The 23,026-nt window shown below is 37.5% G+C and overlaps 4 protein-coding genes across 10 annotated transcripts in view; 2 read left to right on the top strand and 2 right to left on the bottom strand.

The window, feature by feature from the left end:
- Positions 1-268: 268 nt before the first annotated feature.
- On the top strand, positions 269-2,981 carry LOC124207016 (DNA polymerase epsilon subunit 2-like). Its single transcript, XM_046604251.1, has 11 exons — positions 269-400; positions 506-578; positions 819-969; positions 1,029-1,225; positions 1,289-1,502; positions 1,598-1,719; positions 1,781-1,922; positions 1,985-2,220; positions 2,337-2,517; positions 2,577-2,753; positions 2,826-2,981. Exons 2-11 carry the CDS (start codon positions 514-516, stop codon positions 2,910-2,912), a joined length of 1,572 nt encoding a protein of 523 aa, XP_046460207.1. The 5' UTR covers positions 269-400; positions 506-513; the 3' UTR covers positions 2,913-2,981.
- A 1-nt stretch (position 2,982) lies between these two features.
- LOC124207017 (egl nine homolog 1-like) lies at positions 2,983-5,152 on the bottom strand. 2 transcript variants are annotated; one of them, XM_046604253.1, is made up of 4 exons: positions 4,056-5,152; positions 3,756-3,875; positions 3,480-3,690; positions 2,983-3,422 (listed from the first exon to the last, which is right to left on the bottom strand). In XM_046604253.1, the coding sequence occupies exons 1-4, from the start codon at positions 5,064-5,066 to the stop codon at positions 3,394-3,396; spliced, it is 1,371 nt and encodes a 456-aa protein (XP_046460209.1). In that variant the 5' UTR covers positions 5,067-5,152; the 3' UTR covers positions 2,983-3,393. The 2 variants fall into 2 exon arrangements, with proteins under 2 accessions (XP_046460209.1, XP_046460208.1); XM_046604252.1 differs by having other exon boundaries at positions 2,983-3,690; positions 4,056-5,135.
- Positions 5,153-7,512: 2,360 nt separating this feature from the next.
- Positions 7,513-15,051, bottom strand: LOC124207714 (bifunctional glutamate/proline--tRNA ligase-like). Of its 2 annotated transcripts, none has more exons than XM_046605301.1 (24): positions 14,800-15,051; positions 14,550-14,734; positions 14,349-14,493; positions 13,999-14,254; positions 13,620-13,939; positions 13,381-13,552; positions 12,695-13,318; positions 12,428-12,629; positions 12,229-12,341; positions 12,061-12,166; positions 10,989-11,129; positions 10,723-10,932; positions 10,440-10,655; positions 10,149-10,364; positions 9,817-9,972; positions 9,609-9,749; positions 9,175-9,537; positions 8,841-9,098; positions 8,618-8,744; positions 8,499-8,566; positions 8,319-8,436; positions 8,028-8,244; positions 7,826-7,969; positions 7,513-7,755 (listed from the first exon to the last, which is right to left on the bottom strand). In XM_046605301.1, exons 1-24 carry the CDS (start codon positions 14,840-14,842, stop codon positions 7,599-7,601), a joined length of 4,698 nt encoding a protein of 1,565 aa, XP_046461257.1. In that variant the 5' UTR covers positions 14,843-15,051; the 3' UTR covers positions 7,513-7,598. The 2 variants fall into 2 exon arrangements, with proteins under 2 accessions (XP_046461257.1, XP_046461258.1); XM_046605302.1 differs by having other exon boundaries at positions 9,609-9,743.
- A 3,314-nt stretch (positions 15,052-18,365) lies between these two features.
- LOC124207592 (arginine-glutamic acid dipeptide repeats protein-like) overlaps positions 18,366-23,026 on the top strand; it is a 30,008-nt gene continuing 25,347 nt past the window's right edge. For 3 of the 5 annotated variants that reach the window (XM_046605136.1, XM_046605132.1, XM_046605133.1), the window contains exons 1-2: positions 18,366-18,623; positions 21,455-21,975. In XM_046605136.1, the coding sequence (XP_046461092.1) occupies positions 21,504-21,975 (472 nt within the window). In that variant the 5' untranslated portion in view covers positions 18,366-18,623; positions 21,455-21,503. The remainder of the gene's footprint in view (positions 18,624-21,454; positions 21,976-23,026) is intronic. The other 2 variants (XM_046605134.1, XM_046605135.1) reach the window with 1 other exon arrangement.

Raw genomic sequence — 23,026 nt, 5'->3', positions numbered from 1 at the left:
ACGCGTCAGTCACTTCTTCTATACGAATAACATGGTTGATTTCTTGATAAAAACGTGTGAATTGGTAGGTTTAATAGGGGAAAGAATTATAGATTTGCCGTATGAAAGCAAAGACGACAACCCATACCAGCCGGTACACGGCAACTTCATTTAAATTCCGGTTTGCATCTTATTTAACAGCCAAGGTCCGGTTTTCGAGCAACAGAACGATTATTTGAACTTTGTCACTAGATGGGTCTGGACATCGGACTCAATTTGACGCTTTAACTAGTCCTGATTCCAATAGGCGCGGCCTTTATTTATGGGGTTGTTCTTGACTTCTGGCAAAGCAGAACAAAACAGATTCGGCGGGAAACATATCAACTGTGACGATTAACACCGGACACGGTGAAATTACTAGGTACGTAGAACGGTAAAACAATAAAACATGAATAGATCAAAATATTACAGAAGTTATATTAATTGATCTTTGCTGTCCCTTTGAACTGGCCATTCTATTTCTCAGTTCTGAAAATGAATAGTCGATTTAAAAACGATATAGTTATGACCTTCAAACTGAACGGCCTGACAGTTAGATCGTGAGTAAATGTTATTTTTTAGTTTGTTGTTAAGAATACGAATTACTGTTACTGATGCTACATATTTGAAAAGATTAACCTAAAAGGCTCAATCAGTTAGTAGTTCTGAAATAGAAAAGCAAAAAGAACAGCTTAGCTAGCTTAAAAGTAAACAAAACAGTGTTAAATCTGCAATTTTTATTAAACTTCTATTTCAGTTATTTAGCTTACAGTTTACCATTTTGTTTTGTGTTATTTCAGGGAAGCTACCAAATATATTATTGGTTTGCTTACACCCTTACACAAAGATGAGCAAGTTCAATGGCTTGAGAAGTTGATTGATGTGATACAAAAACAAGGTCTGTTGAACAGCACAACTGTTGAAAAATCTCATGTTGAAAGAGCTGCTAAGGTATAATCTCTTGATTTTAAATAAATATTTGTTTTGCTTATTTTTATTTAATCCAACAGGAGTGTTGCCAAAATGAGTTTGATGAAACAACAGTTTTATTAAATGTAATATCTGCTTTTGATGTTCCCAAATTTGTCTACAACACTGAAAGAAAGAAGTACCTTTCTTTTGATGCACCTCATTCCATAAACTTGTTTGGTGATCCAAGAGATAAGTCTGAAATGTTTCGCCATCGATATGCCATTCTCCATCAAAGGTTGTAATTAATTATATTGAAACCATCCACTTAATAATAGTCACAAACTCTTTGTCATTCCAGGACTTCTCGTCATAGTCTTTTCACTCCATCTGTGTTAGGGTCAGGTTCAACTGCTTCTCAAAATAAATATCAACTGCAACCAATTGAATATTTGCTGGGAATGTCAACTAAACTTACCAATCTTGTGGTACTTGGAATGTTAACTTATTTAACAGAGGGCAAACTGCATTTAGAAGACATGACTGGATCTGTGCCTATCTCATTGAAAGATACTGTAACTATTGTTATTTATTTTTTTCTGTGAATGCATATTTGATATTCACAAAAAAATGTTTTTCCAATTGAAATATGAAATCCTCTATTCTTTAGAATTTCCATGGTGGACTCTTTACTGAAAACTGCTTTGTTCTGGGACAAGGCTATTTCCAAGATGGAGTATTTCACATTGAACATTTGGGGATGCCTCCACCTGAACCAGCTAAAATCACTAGGTACGTGCAGTTTAAAGTAAAAATCCTCACAGTATTAATATTCATTAATTCAACATTACAGAACTTATTTTGGAAACACAAACTTTTTTGGTGGTTCAAGTACATCAACTTTAAAAGTTTCTGTCAAACTAAAAGCGATAGAAGAACAAAATCCGGATGCTATGATGGTTTTTCTTTCTGATGTGTGGCTGGATCAAACTAGAGTATATAATTTTAGACAAGTCTAATTAACTTTAAAAATGACAACAGTTTTTTGTTTAAATAGGTTATGGAGAAGTTACGAATACTTTTCGCTGGGTACTGTGAAGATCCACCAATATGCTTTGTGTTAATGGGCAATTTTCTATCGGGCACTACGTGCAACACTTCTTCTGGTCACTTGCGCCAGTTATTTAAATCGCTCGCTGAAATGATAAAAGAATTTCCTAATCTCGTTGAGCAAACGCGCTTTATTTTTGTTCCGGGGCCATCTGATTCAGGATTTTGTAATATATTGCCCAGGTTAAAATTTATTTTAAATTGTAGTTATTTGTATTTTCAGATTTTTTCATTTACTGTTGCTGAAGATATTTACTTGTTATTTTTCGGTTTCGAAGTAATTTTAACTTTTCTTTTAGGCCTCCTCTTGCGGAAGTGATCCGGGCAGAATTTGTGCAAAGAATTCCAAGTGGTATATTTACTACCAATCCTTGTCGAATTCAATATGGAACAAAAGAAATTGTAGTTCTGCGCGAAGATATTTTGACTAAAATGTGTCGCAATGCTATTAATTTCCCTTCTGATGATATTCCCCAACAGGTATGACAAGGTTTTTGCTAGTTTAAACTACAAGTTACTAAATTTTCCTGTTTTTCTAGTTTGCGAAAACGTTGACATCGCAGGGACACTTGTGTCCTCTTCCTGGGGAGATCTGCCCTGTCTATTGGCCATACGATCATGCACTGTATCTGTATCCCTTACCTGATGTGGTGGTTGTTGGTGATCGTCTTGGTGGTTTCACAGCTCAAAATATGGATTGCGTCATTTTTAACCCAGTAAGATATTTGGTTTAGGAAAATTCAAAGTATTATGGATATTCTATAGATAGCTAACTGTAATATTAATAGGGACCATTTTCCCGCAACAACTTCAATTTCAAAGTGTACATCCCAATACGGTCCCAAGTGGAAGACAGTGAAATCGGTGATACTTAAATAAATATGCATTGCCTGAAATTCAAATGCTACGGATTTTTTCAAATAAAAATAGAAGGATATCTTTTACTTACGTCTCCCGATAATTTATTTACTTTTACCACACTCTTCCTTTATTCAAACAAATCATCATAATAAATTTAAAGTAAGCAAAATTGTAAACATACAGCCATAGTAATAATGAGGTTTATGTAGGACTGCAAAGAAATTCAACTGATGATTGTAATATTGGAACCAAGTAAATAATTCACCTTTACAATGTAATTGACGACCAAAACGAATAATTCTAGATTTTTTTTTATTAAGTTTAAAAACAAGGGCTTAATATGTAAGGGGGGAAAATGGCTGTACACGAGCCTCGCACCTCCGTATAGTGACAAGGAGAATCCATTTAACATGACGTTAAACCAGATTTCATCGTTTATGTTGACGTATATACTCTTGATCAAGGCGGCAAATCATTGCAAGCAATTTCATTCATTCACTTGGTTTCATTTTTTCTTACAGCGCCTTAAAAGTAATGCAACATGAATCACTGGGAAACGGTGGATGATATGGATAACTTACATTCCCGATTAAATCGTATTCTGGCTTCTTCTCTTTCTTTTGCATCAAAATACCAGACAGTTATGGCATATCGGGTTCGAAAGGCTGGTTGGACTTCGTGAGGATTGCGACGGTCTGACCAGAAGAAAACCATCCGATCAAGGATTGGTTCTATGTCCACTACTTGGTTAGCCCAACCTTGGGGGAAAATTCGCAGCAAACCACCAGTAGTCTGCAAAACAATTATTTAAAAATAAAAATTGCTGTTCTCAATTGCAACGTCAAAAAATGTATTACCTTCGCGTCCCAATCCTTGTTGCAATAGTAAGTTGTAGTAATACATCGACCATCACGGTTAGGATTGTCGACGTGTTTCACGTAGTGAGCGCCACTGCCTGGATAACACGCAATCATCGCCTGTACGTTGATTAATTACATAATTTTAAATTGAATTTACATTCTGTGTTAACTTTTACAGCAGCGACCAAGGACTAGCTGAAAAGAAACATCTACTTGTCAACGAAAAAACTAATGCAAACAATAAGCTTGTAGACCCGGATGAAATTTTACTCAAAAAGTAGCAAGTGACTCGCTTACCTTCGTTCTTCCTCCAATTGTCCGCTGCCCCAGCTGACCATTTCCTTTCATTCGGATCGAATTCATGATGATTGTGTCAACTGTAGATATCAGGTGTGCGATATTGACACAATTATTTTCTGATCCATCAACCCAAGTAATTTTATCACTACGGACCTTTTTCGAGGTATCAAGACTAGAGCTTACTGTTTCACCTTCCACAAAGACCCCAGAACTATACATGGATACGACCGAACGATAGATTGCTTCGGCGCGATCTTTACCCATGAAATTATCAACAACACAGATACCATACTTTTCTAGATCGCGAACCACATACTGACATATTTGCGACATCCACTCCACGGAAATACCTTGTAATTGTTCTTTGCATGATAAATTTATGTTTGACGAACGGTGAAGAAACGGAGGATTTTCTGATTGTTGGTGGGAGCTATTTTCATGAGGTGACTGCCACTGTGTTTCAGGGGTAAGACTGCACTCTGGTTCCAAAGTGACAGATCCCATATCAAATATAGTTTTTGCCAAGTTTTTGTTTTTTGGATAAGGGTTTTCAGGTTTCCCTAATATATCTTTTGGGTCTTCTATAGAGTATTGTTGACTACTGCTGCTACATATCTGATTTAACTCTGACTCCTTTTCCTGGTTAATCTCTTTCTTCAATGAAATACACTGAGATGTACCAGAAGCCACTGGCATACTGCAGGCTGCTACGTCAGACAACGACAACTTCTTAGTAGAGCTATTTTCGTCACAATTTACGTTTAACTTGGAAACAATCGACCAGTTTTCTCCACTTTCAATCGTCGACGATTTTTTCTTGTCATCGCTATTCACTATGTCGTTGGCCTTCTCCTTACTGACAGCCGAAGCACACACTAATTTGTGCACTTTCCAGTCCTGTCTTTGATGCTCTTTCGAACAATAAACTGCTGCTCGACACCTAACGCACCTGTAGAGGTGCTCGCCAAGACCACAGAGATTGCAAACCGAACTAGACGAGATGTTCATTTGGTTAGATCACGTACGCCATTCCACTTTCCAAATTCCAATTCATGTAATGTAAAGCAGGCGGGGGTGGGGTTGAGCTATTACAGGCCGTATACCAATTGGTTTTTGTTTCCCTAAACACACAAATTCAAATAATTTCTCGGTGATTATTCCGAGAGCCTGAAATGGTTTTTGAGTAACTTTTTTTTTAAAGAAAAAGACAGGGCTATGAAAGCATTTTAATATTCATATTTTCTCGGACAAAATGCAAGTCTACCGTGTCGTAGAGGGTTCTCCTGGGCGCTTCCGGCTCCCGAAGTCGGTGGGATGTCCAAATGAGCTTGTATACAAGGTGTAATAAATTTGATTGTCATTCTTAATATGTAGCGTATTAATTTGGTAATATTTTGTAAATTATTTAGGTTTAAAGAATTACTATTACTAATAGGCACAGTATTACATAAAAACATAACACTGAGGTTCGTCGATTTGTTAAAAAGGCGGATTTTAGCACAGAAATGTCGTTATGTAACGAAATGTCTTATGTAACGAAGTAAAAACCGAAAACAATGCATGGTAACGCACGTACGGCATATAAGTGACAAATAACTAATAAGTTATAATTTTTTAACTCTAGGTTCTCTGTTATTGCATTGGAAAATAATAAAGAATAGTTTATTAGCTAGCATCCTCCCCTCCTCCCCAGGAAATTTACGTAAGGATAAAGAAAAATGGCAAAGTTGCGGACCCTTTGCAGTAGCTTACCAAGCGCTGTTATTAGTACTTAGTCAATTCAAAGTTGTTTGAATTCAGAGTTTAATGTTATCAATATCTTAATTTTATCTTATATAAAAATCGCGTTTATCAACCGATGAATATCTCAACTTCCCTAAATTTGAATAGGAACCAGAACCCGAAAAAAGTGCTACGGTAAATTGTTTTAGTTCGCACGCTTTATTTAAAAAATTCGAAACTCTATCTTTTATGACGAAACCACTCTACAAGACACATACAACGCTGTTCGTCTATTCTACATTGTTGCAACAAGTCTTATTAAATAACGGATAACCCATTGTATTGACCGGTAATGTGACACGGAATTTTTCGGGGAATCCGTGATTTGGTTTACTTTACTCTTTTAAAAATCATCCAAGTGGGGTTGCAACTATTACGTCGAGAGGAAATAATAGCGAAATTCACAGAGGCAAAAAAAAACTCCATTTGTGTAGGCTAGTAAAATATTCTGTCGTAAAATGAAGTTGAAGACGGTTGAAGGGCGAGTTGCTGTCTGCTCATAGCCTCAGGCGGATATCAAATTTTAGCTCAAGATGAGAAAGCAGGGCCCACATTTGAATAAGAACTTCGATTATTTTTAGTTGTGCTTATTAGTCATTTTCGTAGTGATAAAACGGCGTTTGAGAGGCATTTGACACTTTTGACCGGGGAAAAACTGGTAAAATCCGTGTACACCCGCGTCTGGTTGTTGTAAAAACCAGATTTTTTTTCTTTAGGTTTGCGTGATCAAAGAATAACTTGCCGCACTATTTTGTGTGTAATCTTATATTCACGTTGAAAATTTGACCCATGCGGACTTACCAAATTTGGAAGCCGGTACCGCCCAGGGGAACCGGACCCTTTGCAGCATGGCAGACTTTCATTTTCGCTGACAACATGTTAAAATGCTAAAATATGCCCTCCCTTTTGTTTAAAAAATTACTCTAAATCGTCCCAGGCTCTTGGACTTAGAGGATAAACATTTTTGTCTCTTTACCTGCAGCCGGCAATAAAATTACAATTACCAACCGATTAACATGGTTGGCGATTATCAGAAATTTTTTTAGATTTCCCTGCTTATAAATGAGCTCAACAGTTAGTCATTTTTATTCTCTTGATTAAATAAAAATTCATTGAACTTAAAGGGGGACGAGTGTCAGTGTAGTTAATAGATAATTCACATTACCCTATTTCATTAAAAACGTCATTTTTATATAACGCTGCATATTGCGCACTTCAACACACTGTTTACAGTCAGGGAAACCAAACTCAAGCGATTATCAAAACATGACAAGCAGCTACTTGGAATTTAAGTTTTTCAACTTAGTTTTCCTCGTAAAAAATCAACCTTAATAAATTATTTGGGGTATTTTAGTGAAAAGAAAGCAGTACAAAGAGTACATGTTAATCCGATATATGGCAACAAGGGGATGAAAAAATAAGTTGGAAAAGGGACAATCAAGACCAATCTAGTTTCAATTTCCAATCGCAACTTTAACAACAGTGAATTATTTGTCAAGTATACGGCATAAATCGCTTCGGCATCAAGTGAGCGAAATGCTTCTCGGCTCTTTTCTCTTTTTCCAACAGTTAGGAGACTAGATTAACACTATGTTTAAGTAAATAAGCGACAAAGTTCAGAACATCTCAATTTAAAAAAAATAATAATAAGAAATTAATGCAATGAACATTGTTCAGAAAAACCCATTTATTTTTTTAAAACTCAAACCAAGAAATGTGATATTATTGAGTTTAATATAAAGGTTTCACACGTTAAGTTTAATAACTACGGCCAAATAGACAGTAGTATTTGGGTTTGTTAGAACACCCGGGGTAAACGCATTTTGCATCAACTTTCAATTCGGCTGGCTGCTTGAAAGGAATACAAAGACTTTTTGCCCCCATCGCCGGTGCCCCTGGATCTGCGCCATCATCACTAAAAATATTTAAAATTGTAATTTATAGATAAATTTCCCGAAAATGAATAATAAGTGAATAAAACTTACCGAGTAGATTCCTTCTTGATTTTCTCTTCGCATGAACCCTCCCCACAGAAAGGAGAAAGAATAATGTTTTTCTTGTCCAACTGAGAAATAAAATCGCCGAAATTTTCCACAACCACTGTGTGGCTTTCCAACTCTTGTGTAGCTCTATATAATAAATGATAGTTAAAAAGTCGCCTCAAATCAAAGAAACAAAAATACATACTTATCAAGAAGGGCTTTCTGAATGGTGTCCAGTAGTTGTTTAATATCTCCAGCGGCAGAAGCCATTGATTTAGTTAGTTTTTCACTTGTGTCACGACGAACTGCAACATATTCTCCTTGTTTTACATCACGAGGGCCGATTTCCACTCTAAGAGGAACACCTTTCAACTCCCAGTGATTAAATTTCCATCCTGGACTGTAGTTGTCTCGATAGTCCCCTGTGAATGATTAAAAATTTTATCATGAAAAAGTCCTGTCCTTTTACTGATAAGTCAATTTGTGCGCTATATACCTTTAACACGAATTCCAGCTGCACTCAAAACCTTTTCATACTCTTGGCAGGCCGTCATCAAGTTATTCTTTTCTTCTTCACTAACATTCACATTTATTCCGCAAGGGACAATGACAACCTAAGTTAATTAGAGAAATGGATAATGGAAAAACGATTGAAATGATAAATATGAACTAATACCTGAATTGAGGCAACATTTGGTGGAAGAACTAATCCTTTATCATCGCTGTGAACCATAACCATAACACCTACAACAAATCGGTTAATAAATGATTTTAAATGAATATTTTGAAATGTACCAATCGTGCGAGTGGTGAGTCCCCAAGAGTTTTGATAAATATGCTTTTTCTCTTTCGTTTCAGGATCTTCAATCACAATTTCAAACATTTTTGAAAAGTTTTGTCCTAAGTGATGAGACGTTGCACCCTAATTTTCAAAATCCGTTTTCGCAAGCATTAATATAATTTAAAAGCTTTAAAACAAGATTAGAAGCCCACTGTTAGAAAAACTTCCATAAATTACCTGGATTCCTCTCCCACTAGCGGCGATAAATGCTTCAACAGTGGTAGTAAAATCTCCACCTGCGAACTTTTCCTTCTCAGTTTTTCTTCCTTTGATTACGGGAATTGCCATCAGGTCTGTGTATACTTGGCTGTAAAGTTCCAAAATTTGAAAAACTTCTTCTTCAGCTTCCTTAGCGGTAGCAAAAGCTGTATGACCCTCTTGCCATAGGAATTCACGCGTGCGTAAAAAAGGTTGTGGATGTTTGAATTCCCAGCGCTAGGGGAAACAATAGATGAAAAAGTTTCCAAAACAATAAGTAAATTAAAATCGCAATTTTTGATTAATAACTTACAACGACGTTATTCCACTGATTCAACTTAAGAGGTAAATCGCGATGAGATTGAATCCACTTTGCATAAGCAGGATACATAACCGTTTCACTCGTGGGTCGGATAGCAATAGGTTCAGCAAGATCGCTGTTACCAGATTTGGTAACCCACGCTACTTCAGGAGCAAAGTCGGCAATGTGAGTCTTCTCTTTCTCTAGGGCATGATGAGAAACAAACATGGGGAAGTAGCAATTTTGAACACCAAGCTTCTTGATCTCGGCATCGAAAAAATCTTTAATAGATTCCCAAATGGCGTAAGCCCATGGTCGAAGAATGTAGCAACCGCTCACATCATAGTACTCGATCATTTCGGCTTTGGTGATAACCTGTTTGTTAAAAAATTAGGAACACGTTTTTACTCAAATTTATATTGGAAAATTCAAGTATATTGAATTACCTGTGAATACCATTCGGCAAGGTTTTCGTCTTTTTTAGCTTCTAAGCCCAAACGAGTCTGCTTTTTGAGTCCACTACTCGTTTCTTCACTATTCTTTGCTTCACTTTTCTTCTCTTTACTCTTTGGTTCTTGTTTCTTTTCCTTAAACAAATTATTTTATTTTTCAAAGTTAAAAAAAGGGAGCTATTGACCTGTTATAAGTATATACCTTTTCCATTTTCTTAACAGGTGCTTCTTTTTTAACAGCAGGATCTACAGCCGATTTATTTTCTGTTGTTGTAGTTGGTTTCCATTCCAATCCAGTAGTAGCTTTGTAGGTAGCCTTCAAGCTCAACAGTTCTTTGACAGCCGTGTCAATTTCACCCTTTCGAAAAAACGAACAAAAGTAATTGAATTTAGTCAACAGTGAATTCAGGAACATAAAGTTCATCTAGCGGTTTGCTAGAAGTGGCCGATTATGTAGTTTCGAGCAGAAGAAAGTTTATTCTACATTGGTTGTTCATTCATAAACTTGTGACCGTAAATAATAAAATAATATACCTTCGCAGCTTTATTGGCTTTCAAATCTCTCACTTTACTCCCACACTCGGTGATCTGCACACTGAGAGAATCACTCGTGCCCGAGGTTGCGACCGGGGTTGGGGCCAATTTATTTGCGGGCGCTGGTACCAAATTGGGATTCCATTCTACTCCGGTTAGTGCCTTATACGATGATTTTAGGGTCAGGAGAGCTTTTACTGCGGAGTCGATTTCGGCCTTAAAAATATAATCAGAAAAGTTTTATTATTTATTAGGAGAAAACTTTTGTTTCAATTTAGTAAGTGTACATACTTTTTCAGCTTTCTTAGCTTTCAAGTCTCTCACTTTATCACCACATTCTTTGATCTGAATGCTTAGAGAATCTTGGTTAGTAGATGTAGGAGTACTAATAGGTGCATTAGCTGGTGCAAGAGAGGAAGCCACATTTGGACCCCATTCCACACCAAAACTACTTTTGAAAGAAGCTTTGAGAGAGAGTAATTCTTTGACAGCTGCATCAATCTCACCCTGAATAAAGTCAAATAAAAAAAAATATTAGGTTAAGTTTTACCCATACACCAACTAATTATAGTACCTTGTCAGCTTTCTTTGCTTTCAAATCTCTCACTTTATCTCCACATGCTTTAATGGCAGCATCAAGTTTATCTACATTTAATGTTGAATCGTTGTCTTGTTTCTCCACTTGACTTGGGATTGCACTATCCGCCTTCCACTCCATGCCGGTTGCCAACTTAAACTTGCTTTTCAATGCAAGTAACTCCTTGACAGCAGTGTCAATTTGAGTCTAAAACAAAGTTGTATGAAGTATGAAGTTTTAACAAAGTTTTTTTTATAGAATACCTTGTCTGCCTTGTTTGCTTTCAAATCTCGAACCTTTTCCCCTTGAGTTTTCACTTGTTCATGTAGAGATTTAACATCAACTTCTTTAGTCTGAACAGCTGCTTTCTCAACTTCCTTGGGTTTGGAAATTTCTGAAATGACCTATAAATATCAGATTTCAGAAAATAATTTGAATTCATTCAACAATTGCATCAACACCTTAGAATACTAAAGATAATACCAGGTGAAAGATTATTTTAAAGCAATAAACTTCAAATTTAAATTATTACAAGACACTCAAACTTGGCAGTTCGTAACATAACAGACACCTGTTATATAGAGAGTGCATGGTAAGTGCATAATAATTGGAGGATTCGGACATTTAGTCACTAGCGCCACCTGGCCGACTGAATAATAACAACAAATTTTTTTAAACACAAACCATGAACTCTGCTTTAGACGTTAAAAAAAATTAGATATTAGATGCAATCCATAAAGAAATCAACAAACGTGGCGTAATGTAAACGAGTCTCTCAGTAAAAAAAATTACATAAAAAGGTACATTTACTAAATCATAAGTGATTTCTGCCAATAAACTTGAACTTTCTACCATTATTGTTAATTTTTAAAAAAATACGTATTTCTTTTAAATTAAATCACCTTAGAACAAATCATCAATCAAAAGGATCACGTTTTAATTTACTAGATGGGTAGGAAGAAAACATTTAAAAGTCCTCGGAAGAAAAATAGTTTTATCTTAAATCGCGGCCACTCCCCTAGATGACGTACCGGAAATGGGACTCGGACGTTATATGTGTACCATGTTTCTACTTGTACCTGATGACGCTACAACAGTTTTAAGACTCTTTTAGTGCCACCTTTTGCCTAACAGATACATCAGTTCTATAATATAGTCGCAGGATTCCAAATTTCAAAAAATGAATCCGAAATCTTGCGCAAAAGCGGACGATTTTCAAACTGGTTCAAAAATCAAAAGCTATTTTTTTTTACTTACTTATTTAACGATAAAAAAAAACAACAGAATTAATGCTAATTAACAAAATAGGTAAAAAAAACAAGAAATTATACATACGGCTTTTTTTGAAGATGCTACGGTAGTAGTTTTTGCTGGTTCAACAGGTTTCGAACCGTCTGGAATCGAGAACAGAATGATAGGTGCCTCACGACAACTATGAGTGCTAAAAAAATTGACAAGTAGTAAAATACAGTAAAAGTCAAATTACTATTATAAAGTTTTTACCTGATAGGCTCATAAGGAGAATCACAAATGAAAAATCCACGTCTCTGGAGCTGAATTATGTCACCTTTCTTCACCTTGATGAGTTCTGGATCGCCCAGCATCAACACCTCAGTCTGTATAAGGGAAAAAAAAATGAAGATCATTAAGATTAAACTGACAAATAACAAAAATTATTATTTAAAAAAAAATTATTTCTCACCCGTGTGTTCGTATTGATGTACTGTTTAAAGTCTTCATCTTTTGCAAGCACTGGTTTAGAAATGATGTGATCAAAAAATACTGAGACACAGGGAATTGGCCTAGCCTTCTCAGTATTGGAAATCCAAGTTAATTTCGGTGTTTTTTTGTAATCCTTGTCATCTAGGTTTGGTTCAGCTTCAACGGACACACCATCTTTGCCTCTGTAAATCAGTCAAAGAATGTATCTCAAATTACTTGTTAAAAATATTGGCATAAATTATAGTACTTGTTAATGCTGACAATTCGAAGATTTCCCCAATTGATAAAAGTGGCATTTTCTCCCACTCGAAGGCTTTCCACGTCTGCTAAATCAATTAATACCTCATCACTCATCCAGACTTCTTTGGAACCAACATCTGGATTCTTCGGGTGCAATGCGGCAGTAACACACGTCTCTTTAACGCCGCGAACATGTACTTTAACAGTGTTTCTTTCCAATGCCGTGTAGCGAGGGGCTATCGGGTCAATGATTTTTTTGTTAAATGACCAAATTTTGTCCCACTCCATTTGAACAACTGAGCGTGAAGATCCTTGAGCTATAATAAACTGTTTTAATCCTTCGACGGTCATTCCATGACGAAGAACGCCACGAACGGTTGGGAATCGAGGATCATCCCATCCATCAACATGGCCGTTTTGGACAAACCATGTCAGTTTGCGTTTAGAGAGAACAGTATTAATCATGCTAAGGCGAGCGTATTCCCAAATATAGGGCTTTCGTAAATTCAGGGCTTCAATGAACCAATAATATTGATCATCTCGATCGTGGTACTCGGTCGTTCTTAATGCATGTGTTACACCTTCAATGCTGTCGACGATAGGGCAAGCAAAGTCGTACGTTGGGTATACTCTAAGAAAATTTAAATAATTAATATCAGATAAAGATCATATTCTTCATATTACGATACTTACTTATATTTGTAACCGGTTCGGACATGGGGTTCTGGTTTGCAACGATACATTGTAGGGTCTCTCATACAACCGTTCACCGACTGCATGTCAATTTTGGCTCGGACACAACACTTCAGACCAATATCAGTTCCGTTTTTCATTTCCTTCCAAAGAGCAAAATTTTTATCGACACCTTTAAAATAAAATAAAATTATGATTAAAAATTTCATTATTCAATATTCGTGAGTTTTTAAACTTACTGTTTACGCGGTTTTTCGACTCCAATTTTTGATCTCTTTCTTGCTTCATGGTCTCAGGATCAGTATTATCGATATAAGCCTTGCCTTCTTTCAGCATTTGCTCGCAGTATCGTTCAATCAAATCGAAGTGATCAGAAGTGTGGGTCAATTTATCATACTTAATCTGCAACATTTCCAAATCTTCAAGGATAACTTTTTCGAACTCGGCATTTTCTTTGGCAGGATTAGTATCATCAAATCGCATAATAAGCGTTCCTTTGAAGAGTTGTTGATAGTACTGATTAAGCAACGCGGCTTTTGCGTGACCGATATGAAGATAGCTACAAAATAAAAGGGAAAATTTAAAAGAATTCATTAAAAAACTCGGATTCTAAATTACCCGCTAGCTTCAGGTGGGAAACGGACAACGACTTTGCCTTCTTCGGCTCCTGGAAGATCCACAAACTTTCCTTCTTCTTTTCGGGTTGAAGTAGAAGAACCGTGGTTAGGGGAAGTGCGACTTGTAACTTTGACATCTTCAGGAAGATTCTTCACGACTTTTTTCACCAATTCCTGACTTTCAATCAATTTATACCATCTTTTGATATTCACATACTGGTTAGAATCCTGATTTCTTAGATGACATTGACCAGAAACTATTTTAAAAATAAATTGTTTGAATTAGATTATTTACAAATATAAATCAACATAATTCAGTAATATTTAAAAATTAATAATTCAAGATCCTACCAAAAAGAGATCCCCAAAGAACTAAATCGGCAGCTGTAATATTCTCCCCAACGATAAATGTGGCCATGAATAATGCCTTTTCAATTTTTGAAAGATCTTCATCACTTCCTTTAAGTCCACTGGCAAAACTAATCCAATGATCAACCTGGAATGAAATATTATTACAATGTCATTTTTTTTAAGGTTTAAAAACCACATTACTTCAGTTCTTTCGAGAAGGGAAGATCCATATAAGTTAAGTGATCCAGAACATCTAGCAAAATAGCGATTACAACTTGATGGACAAGTCAAAACCAAATCATTGTTAATTTTCAAAGAAAAATCCTTTTCCCATATAAAGTTAACCGGTAACACGGGCCTCACATATTCAGTTAAGAGAAGTGTTCCTGTGAACGATTGAAAAATTGTTTAGATAAAAAATTAATGACAACATAAAATCATGTATACATACCAACGGGTGCACTAGTTTTCGAAACGCTTAACACGACAGCCATTTCTATTCGACTTTCTGTTTCTGATGAAATTGAGAATTGCAATCGGGACCATGCAACTTATCTATCCACCGTTGTTCCACGACCAGCAGAAGTCAAGTCAGAAATCAGAAGACTGCAGACTCGGCAGATATACAGAGAATGGAGCCACATACAAAATAGATTTTCGACCTATTCTCTGTTGAGCACTTGCGGCTGCTTGCGGCTGGGACCATGTGAGCGCTTAAAAATCGATCTTTTTGTTTCCTGTCACTTGGCGCCACCGCTGTCCGAGTCAAAGTCTCAAAGATTCCCTCTTGGTTACAAACAAGTCTAGAACGGAGATTAGCGCAATCCAGACTTGCTGTTTCATCATTTTTTTCATTCTGATTCTCACCATGTTCTCACTAACATTATTTTGAAATGAATTGATCGTGATCAAATTTTCTGCGAACACTTTTTCTTACTCCATCTGCCGTAAAAAAATAAAATGTAAAAACAATTAGTCAGTTTATCCTTTTTATGCAGCGTAAAAAAATATTGCGATTGCGATCAAAATGTTATATTTGATTCCGCGATCAATGTAAAAGATTTCTGTCCCGGTAAATCTGCCGCGATAAACCAAACAATTGTACATATCGATCAATTAAGTAAAATTTTGCTCGAGCAAGCAAATTTATTTTTTTGGTTTCTCATTTTTTAAAAGTAAACAGTTTAAAAAAATTTGTGTTGTTCTTTTTTATTTGACGAGAACTTATTTTTAAAACATTACTTGTGTTCGATTTTCATTTTCATTTTGAATTTTGTTGATTGATGATTGGTGAAACTGAGTTGATCATCCTCGAAGCCACCTAGCCTTCAATGGAACCAACTTTTTTATTTTTGACCTTTTTGACTCTTTGAAATTTGAAATTTTGCATTGCATTGAAATTGCAAACGTGCATTTTTCACGATTCACCATAAAAATGAATCTTTATTTCTTTTCTGCAAATGACTAGGCCTTAGGCTAAGGTTTCTTTCTTTAAACGCCAGGTGGCATGAAGAATGATGGCCGAAAAGTAAAAAACCAAAAATATTTCTGTAAAATTTAATTGTTAATATCTCGAGACTCAGAAGCCAGATGACGAAAAACGGTTGAAAACGAATGGCTGTAAGCTTAATTTATAATTAGTTTATTTTTAAATTGTCTAGTTTCCGAGAAAACTGCTACAAAAAAGATTTTTTTAGCTTTTTTAGTTATGTTATGTAAATATTTCGTAAACTAAAGAAGTAATGAGATTGCGATCGGTACTAAGTGATTGTCCGTAAAATTCTACGTTTTTTGATTCAACGACAGTCGTTCCAATTCACCGTGAAAAAAAATTAACATTTTAATTTAAAAAAGAACCCATCCGCAAAGCCCAACCATCTGCACTGTAGTCGTAGCGTTTTTCTTTATGAAATCGGAATGTGAAAGAATGAGGGAATTGGCTACTTATTTACTTATTTCGTGGTGAACAACCGTTTATCTTGCTGAATGCGCACTATTTTAGTTATGTCATACAGAAAACCTCGCTTATTGATAAATCGATTGATTTGTTACGGTATTCTAGTTATTGATATTCCTGTTGTGTATGGCAAATGTAGCTAAACGATCGCACTGCAAGTCTAGCCATCACGACACGCATCTTAAACTAAATATATGAGAAACCTAACCACATCAAATCTTCGCGTTTTAAAACTGGAAATCGTTTACACCTAAATGCTATTTACGATAGAGAGACCAGTCGTCAACATGATTTTTAGTGCTTAATAAAAAAATTGCTTTTTGTTATACTGTGTTAGATGCTGCTGCCCTTTCAAATTAATTTGCCGATTCCATTATTATATTATAATTTATAGGTAAGTAATAAATAAATAAATATACTTATTGAATCTATTTCCCAGAATGTATACGTAGATGTTTTTTTTTTTTAATTAGCGTCGTGCACTGGTCATACATCAAGTCGTTCAACCAATATTTCTTTGTACTGCACAATGTGAGTATATCGAAAAGTCGATATCCCATACCGCACATTCTTGGCACGGCGCTGTACTTCATTTTATATGCAGCGTAACGGGTGTGAGACGACTAAGTGAAATGTTTTTGAAAAATTTTATTATAACGTCCCCTTTTAGTTAAAAATGCGTATTGATATGAAAACAAAATTGTTCGATAACAAAATTGGAACCAAACAAAAATGTAATATAATATAAGCCAGTTTTTGAAAATTACACATGCAATGTAAATATCATCAGTCGTAAAATTTGATTTCATTAAAGTTTCTATGAAATGACTGAATGGATCGAAGAGCAAAAAAAAGAAATGTGGGTGGCAGAAATCTAATAGTAAAGGGAGAGAGGATAAAAGCTCGGATGAAAGTAGTGGGGTATATACGGAGAAGAGTCGAGGGGGGAAAGAATAAGTGAGAAGTGACGACCGTTATACAGTGTGTGTGTGTGTGTGTGATGGACGCTGGAAGCTTTTAACAAATCAGGGCTTCAGCTGCACAACGCAGCGTAGTATCTGTTTTCTTCATCACTTCCCCTGTGTGATAGACCATTTGGGGGTTGGCATATTGACGAAAATTGCAAATAACGTTCGAAACATTTATTAAATAAGATGCTTCGCTCGCAACAAAACGATTTTACGTGTAAAATTACGTCAAATTTTTGAGTTTGCTTCCATAGATAAGTAGATACTCTAGATAGGCCTTCTTTTGTAAACTTGTGATGCGGTTGTATACCGGTGATGCGCATCAATCGACAATCATCGACAGCATATCGTCGTGATACAAGAAAATCAATAAAATAGCTGTAGACACGATAGACTCATAACAAGTGTTATGTCACACATTGTAACGTAACATTTGGACAAATGTTAATATATTACACTGCGTTGTGTTGAAATTTCTCCCAGTACGCGATGAAGCCTCAAAAACAACTGTTTCATTTTGTTTCAAATAGGATGGCCTAGATGTGACAGCGTTAAACTTGAAGAACGAAATTAACCAAAAAATCTTTTTCTTCCTAGGGAAAAAAAGGTTTGTGATCGTGGTCGTACTCGGATGGCTATAATTTATTCTACAGTTAAGACATATCGATTTTTGTTATATACAGTCTATTTAAAAAAATGTCGTAATTAAAATAGCTAGTTTTGAAAGAGAATAGCCGAGTCTGATTTCCAGTTATAATCAAAGCGTAAATAAGTGAGCTGCATACAAAATCACCCAGGAGGAGGAGGAGGCAGCAGTCGCTGTTTTATTCCAAATATAAGAGAAAATGTAATCCAACTTTCTTTGTTGTTTCTGGGAGAGGAGGAGGGGGGGGGGGAGATACCCCGACTTGGCAAGTCGACTAAAGGAGAGGAGGAGGAGGAGGCATTGACATTGAAGAACGAGAGGAAAGGGGATTCCAAATTCCAAGTCCACCATTTGCCACCAGGGGCTCTCTTGTAGCCAGCCCGCCGCTCGCTGTCCCCTCCTTTCTCGTAGCTTTTGTCAGTCAGTATAGCCCCCGCTTGGCTCACAGCTAGTCGCACGTGGGAACGACGGTCGCCTTTGCCTAACTTGCACAAACCCCCCACCACTACCAAATTTGTTGGTTCTTTTTTTCATTTTTGCCCAGATTGAAAAGTGTGTTGTAGCATGTGTGCCAAATTAGAAACATGACCGGAAGAACATTGTTTTCATCATTTCACTTGTCATCTTTTTCGGATTAGCAATCAAACGTTCGTCGGATCTTCGATCGAATCAAACCTGGAAATTTCACTTCAACTTTTTCCAAGGTAATTTTCTTTTTGTTTCGGCTGATCTTTTGGTAGTCGTCGGTTTCATTTTTTTGTTTCAAGTTAAAACGATCGTCAGTGTCAAGTTCGGGTCTTTTTTTCTGGGTGACTTGGTGAAAACAAATTTGGCAGCTCTGAAATGAAAAAGCTTGTAGTCCACTAGTAAAGTATTGGCGAAATTCGAAACAAAAGATTTGTCACATTTCCTAGGCTTTTTCTCCCCTCCTCATGGGCCCGCCATTCCCTGTAGACGCCCATAATTCCATATGGCGTTTTTGGAGCATTTCGGTGAATCGCTCGTCAATTCAGCAAAAGCATCTCGACAGACTGGATAGAAAGAATAATATTACAAATCACTTGTCTCTCGACCAAGGAATCGCTACCGTTGCACCTTTTTATTTGTCATTTGAGCGAGAGATGGAAAACATCTGCCCCACTTAACTGCTGCTGCTCGTCCATGACGGGCAAAAGTCTTTTTTAGCCGACCATGTTTTTTAAACTACCACGATTGTTTTTGGTGGGCCGGAGAAACGTGATTGATTGACTAAAAAATGGTTCTATTGACTCTCGAATCTGTTTGAAATAAAAGTGCAGCTTCAGAAAAATGGGGGGGGGGGGGAAGTTCATTTTTTAATCTCGGCGTGGTCGTTTTGTGAGCGCCGTTCTTCTCTGCTGCTCTCCCATATTATTTTTTTAGTTGGCCCGTTTTTCCCCATTGAAGAAAGGTTGATGGTTGTTCCAGTACACACACACACACACATTTTCTATTCTTTAGCCTTCCCCCCTCCTCTCTCTCTCTCTGGAACATAGGTCTCCTCCTGTCCAAATGGTGCCCTCGAGGGATTCTTGTACTCTCACCAGAGGCGCACTTGAGAAAATTCCTATCTATCAAATGTTTCTATATCCATGCTAACCAATATATATACGTATATATATGTACTATATACTAGACACACCCAGCGTGATAACAGCCCGTCTCATTAATATCGATCGTTCATAGTTGAGAATCTCCAAGGCGTCTCCCTCCCTCCACCCTGATTGTTCTTTGAATGATGTACAGCAGTTGGCAATCAATTGCCTTTTTCTCTTTCTCTCTTTCTTTCTCTTGTAACATATGGCAGATTAGTTGCAGGAGAAAAACATGTGTGAACTTTACGCCGAAACCGTTTTCCCGTAATCAACTGGCTGCATTCTTACGTCTTTTAACGACTTTTTGTGTTTTTGTGTTTCGGCCTTTGTTTCTATTCCTCCATTTTTATCAACAAACGACACAGCTGTTTTGTGTTCATTTGCAGATCAGCAGAGTTTACTTTTATTTCAGACCCAAAGTGTTGTAATCTCAAGTGGACGATAAATGTCGCACAATCTCTCGTCGTCGTTATGAAATATCGACTCGCCATTAGTTACGATGGCTGTGTAAACTGTAAAGGGATCAAAGTAGGGGGCGTAGTGCATGTTATTCAATTGTTCTGTGTCCTGAGGGGGGGGGGGGTGTTCTAGAAAAAGGGGGGCCCCTCAACCCTTCAAGCCGCCAGAAGCGATTTCAGCTTTTTTTTTTTCGTATGAACGTCACGTCAGTCACTCGGTCGCCTGTGTTACATTAGCATCATTATCTACTGACACTCGGATCGACGCATAAAAATAAGATTTCTTTTCTTTTTTTCTTCTTTTGGGGTTGAATAGAATTCTTAGCCTTTTAAGAACATTTTTCGTTGGTTTGGCGGCCGATAATTATAGAATTATGTCGTAACTTGGATGGTTGGTTTCAAGGCGAGTAATGCAACCCAACCAAAATGGCTTAGTTGTATTAATGAAAATGGCTACGGGTAGTACACCTTATCGGATATTTCTAACGGGATTCTACTACCGGTTTCCTTGATCAACACTGTCAAGAGTCTACAAGCAATGGGCTTTTTTTGGCCGTTCGACTTGTACGTATGTGATGGTCTCCGAATTTTGTAGAGATCCCCCCCGTTGAAAGCGGAAAAGGGTGGGCGAGCGTGAGGAATCGTAGATAAATAAAAGATAAGTCTTTTCTAACAAGTTTTTCGCCCAGGAATGTTTTCAACTTCTACAAGGGATTTTAGACATCCTGGATAGAAAATGTTGTCTCCACTTCCGCTGTCGTGTTGACTTGGAAATTTTACTTCCTGTTCTCACCACTTTCGTCTCATTTCTTGACTCGGATTAGAAGCTCTTTTCACGCATACTATATTCGTTTTCCTCGGGCAAATTTGTAACCTTCATTAACTTTTTGTTGGCTGTTTACGCCCGAGATAACGTGTACGTCGAACAAATCTTATTATCTTGGCCATCAAATATTAAAAAGTAGTGGCTGTTGGCGAGTGAACGCGATCGATAATCGTCGTGTCCTTTGTTTTGTTTTCCCCAATCGAAATAGTTGACTCTAACTCGACGACAACTACAGTGATATGTCAGTTGTTATCCTTAATTCAGTGTAGCAACCAAAGCAACAAAACTTTACATAGTTTGGTTTATACTGTGACGAATGTGGGGGGTTCCAGGAAAAACAAAAAAAGAAAAAACCGCGTTTCTTTTTTTCCTTGTTATTGTCCAAAGTCTCGCTCATTGAATCAGAAGAAATAAAGATGCCAAAGGCCAGCTGTTGCGGTTATTCTCTCCTGGCAATGGTCACTTTCTCACATGTTTAGATTTTATCAATTGGTCTCTCTTGGCAAATGATTTGTAGAAAGTCTTTGCAGCCTTGCTCTATCTTCATCCTACTCTAATCATAAATAGCCTTCTCAGAAATCGATCCCAACTAGCCCATGAATTCGAGTATTAACTTTTCATTCTTTTTTCTATTCCAGGTACGCATGTAGTTGAAACCGTCGAAAGAGTCGATTGGCAATCGGAAAAATGACTTCGAATGGAGCTAGTGCCGGTGAAATAGTGTCTTCTTCTAAAACATCATCGCGTGTGGTGGCCGGTAAGAGCAGTGCCGGAACCGGAAGCGGGCTATCATCAGCTGGTCGTGCCATCCAACCGACTAATAGCGACAGTGTCAACAATAGCAGCAAGAGCACGCCGGAGAAGAGAAACTCTCCGGCGGCGTGCAGCAATGGAGAGTCGCCTCGTAAACTTTTGCGGCGTCGCGGAGTGAAAACGGAAGAAGAAGACGATGAGGATTTAGTAGAAACTCCTCCCGAAGTTGTTGACGACTGTCCAATAGAAGACGAACGAGGAGGAGGAAACGTCGACACGATCTGCGAGGACGTTTCGGTGGCCGTGACGGGAAAAAAGAATATTCGCGGAAAAGTTTGGCGGGCCCGCAATGGAGACTACGTCAGATATCTCTGCGTTGACGACGGAGCCGATTATCGTCCAGGAGGTATGTTTGTGTATTTTTTCTCTCATTTTTACTGCGTGAAATTCGCTCCGATCAAACGGGGGCCGAGTTGACAGACCGTTCCATTATTTTTGACTTGTAGAGCAGCGGAAAGAATCAGTCGTTGTTTGACATAGACTCGTTTTGAAATTTCTTATCTTCCGTCAGGTCTTCACCATTTTGGCATGAAAGTCGTGACCAAATTCGTTGCAAGAAAAGTGATTTTCTGGGTATTAATCAGGGCCATCAGTGGTGGTGATTCCTGTATTGTGGCAACTCGTTTGGTGCACGGCCACTGTGTAAATAGACGTCGTCGACACATTGTGTAATACGTGCAGTGGTAGCTACTACTTCCGACTACTTGGTGATCTTTCCTCAAACGAGAAGATTTTGTGGCAAAGCTGAACGGAGTTGACGACATTTGTGGGGCCCTGAAACAATGACATCAGACGAGATATTGACGGACGCACATCCGACAGTTTATCGCACCGAGTCATTTCGATAACGACGGGGTTTGCACGCTGAGTGATTGCACAATTATTGTAGCACTAAATGTGTGTGTGAAACAGAAAGAAAGAAAGGGCTCAAGTGGTGGGACAAGCAGTCGTAATCGTAATAGCCGAAATATTTGGTGGGAGGGAAACAAAGAAGTGATGATAAAGCTTGCGCACCGCACACACATATCGGATCGATGATGCCAGCCAGCTCTCGCTGGATTCTCATCGATGTCGAATTAGAAAAAAGAAAGGAAGGAAGCAATCGTGCTGCTGGCTTTGAAAGCGTTTGATGCCATGCCAGCCATGTGGTTCTTGTATATTTCTGCATTTTATTGATTTGTCTATGCGATTTGTTAAGTGTCGGAGAGTTAGTGAACATCTTTCACTGATGGCGACCGCGTATATCATTTCCGATTTTCTACCTTGTTGAGGCAATCTTGTCTACATTTCACTGGAGAAAAAGAGAGAGAGGGGGGAGAAGAGAAGGAGGAAAGAGAGAAGGAGAATAAAAGGACAGGAGAAGAGGAGAATATAAGAAAAGAGGGGGGAGACTCGGC

Source organism: Daphnia pulex, chromosome 11, assembly GCF_021134715.1.
Source record: "Daphnia pulex isolate KAP4 chromosome 11, ASM2113471v1".
In the NCBI taxonomy this organism is placed as follows: Eukaryota; Metazoa; Arthropoda; class Branchiopoda; order Diplostraca; family Daphniidae; genus Daphnia; species Daphnia pulex.
This window is presented reverse-complemented; position numbering and strand designations above follow the sequence as displayed.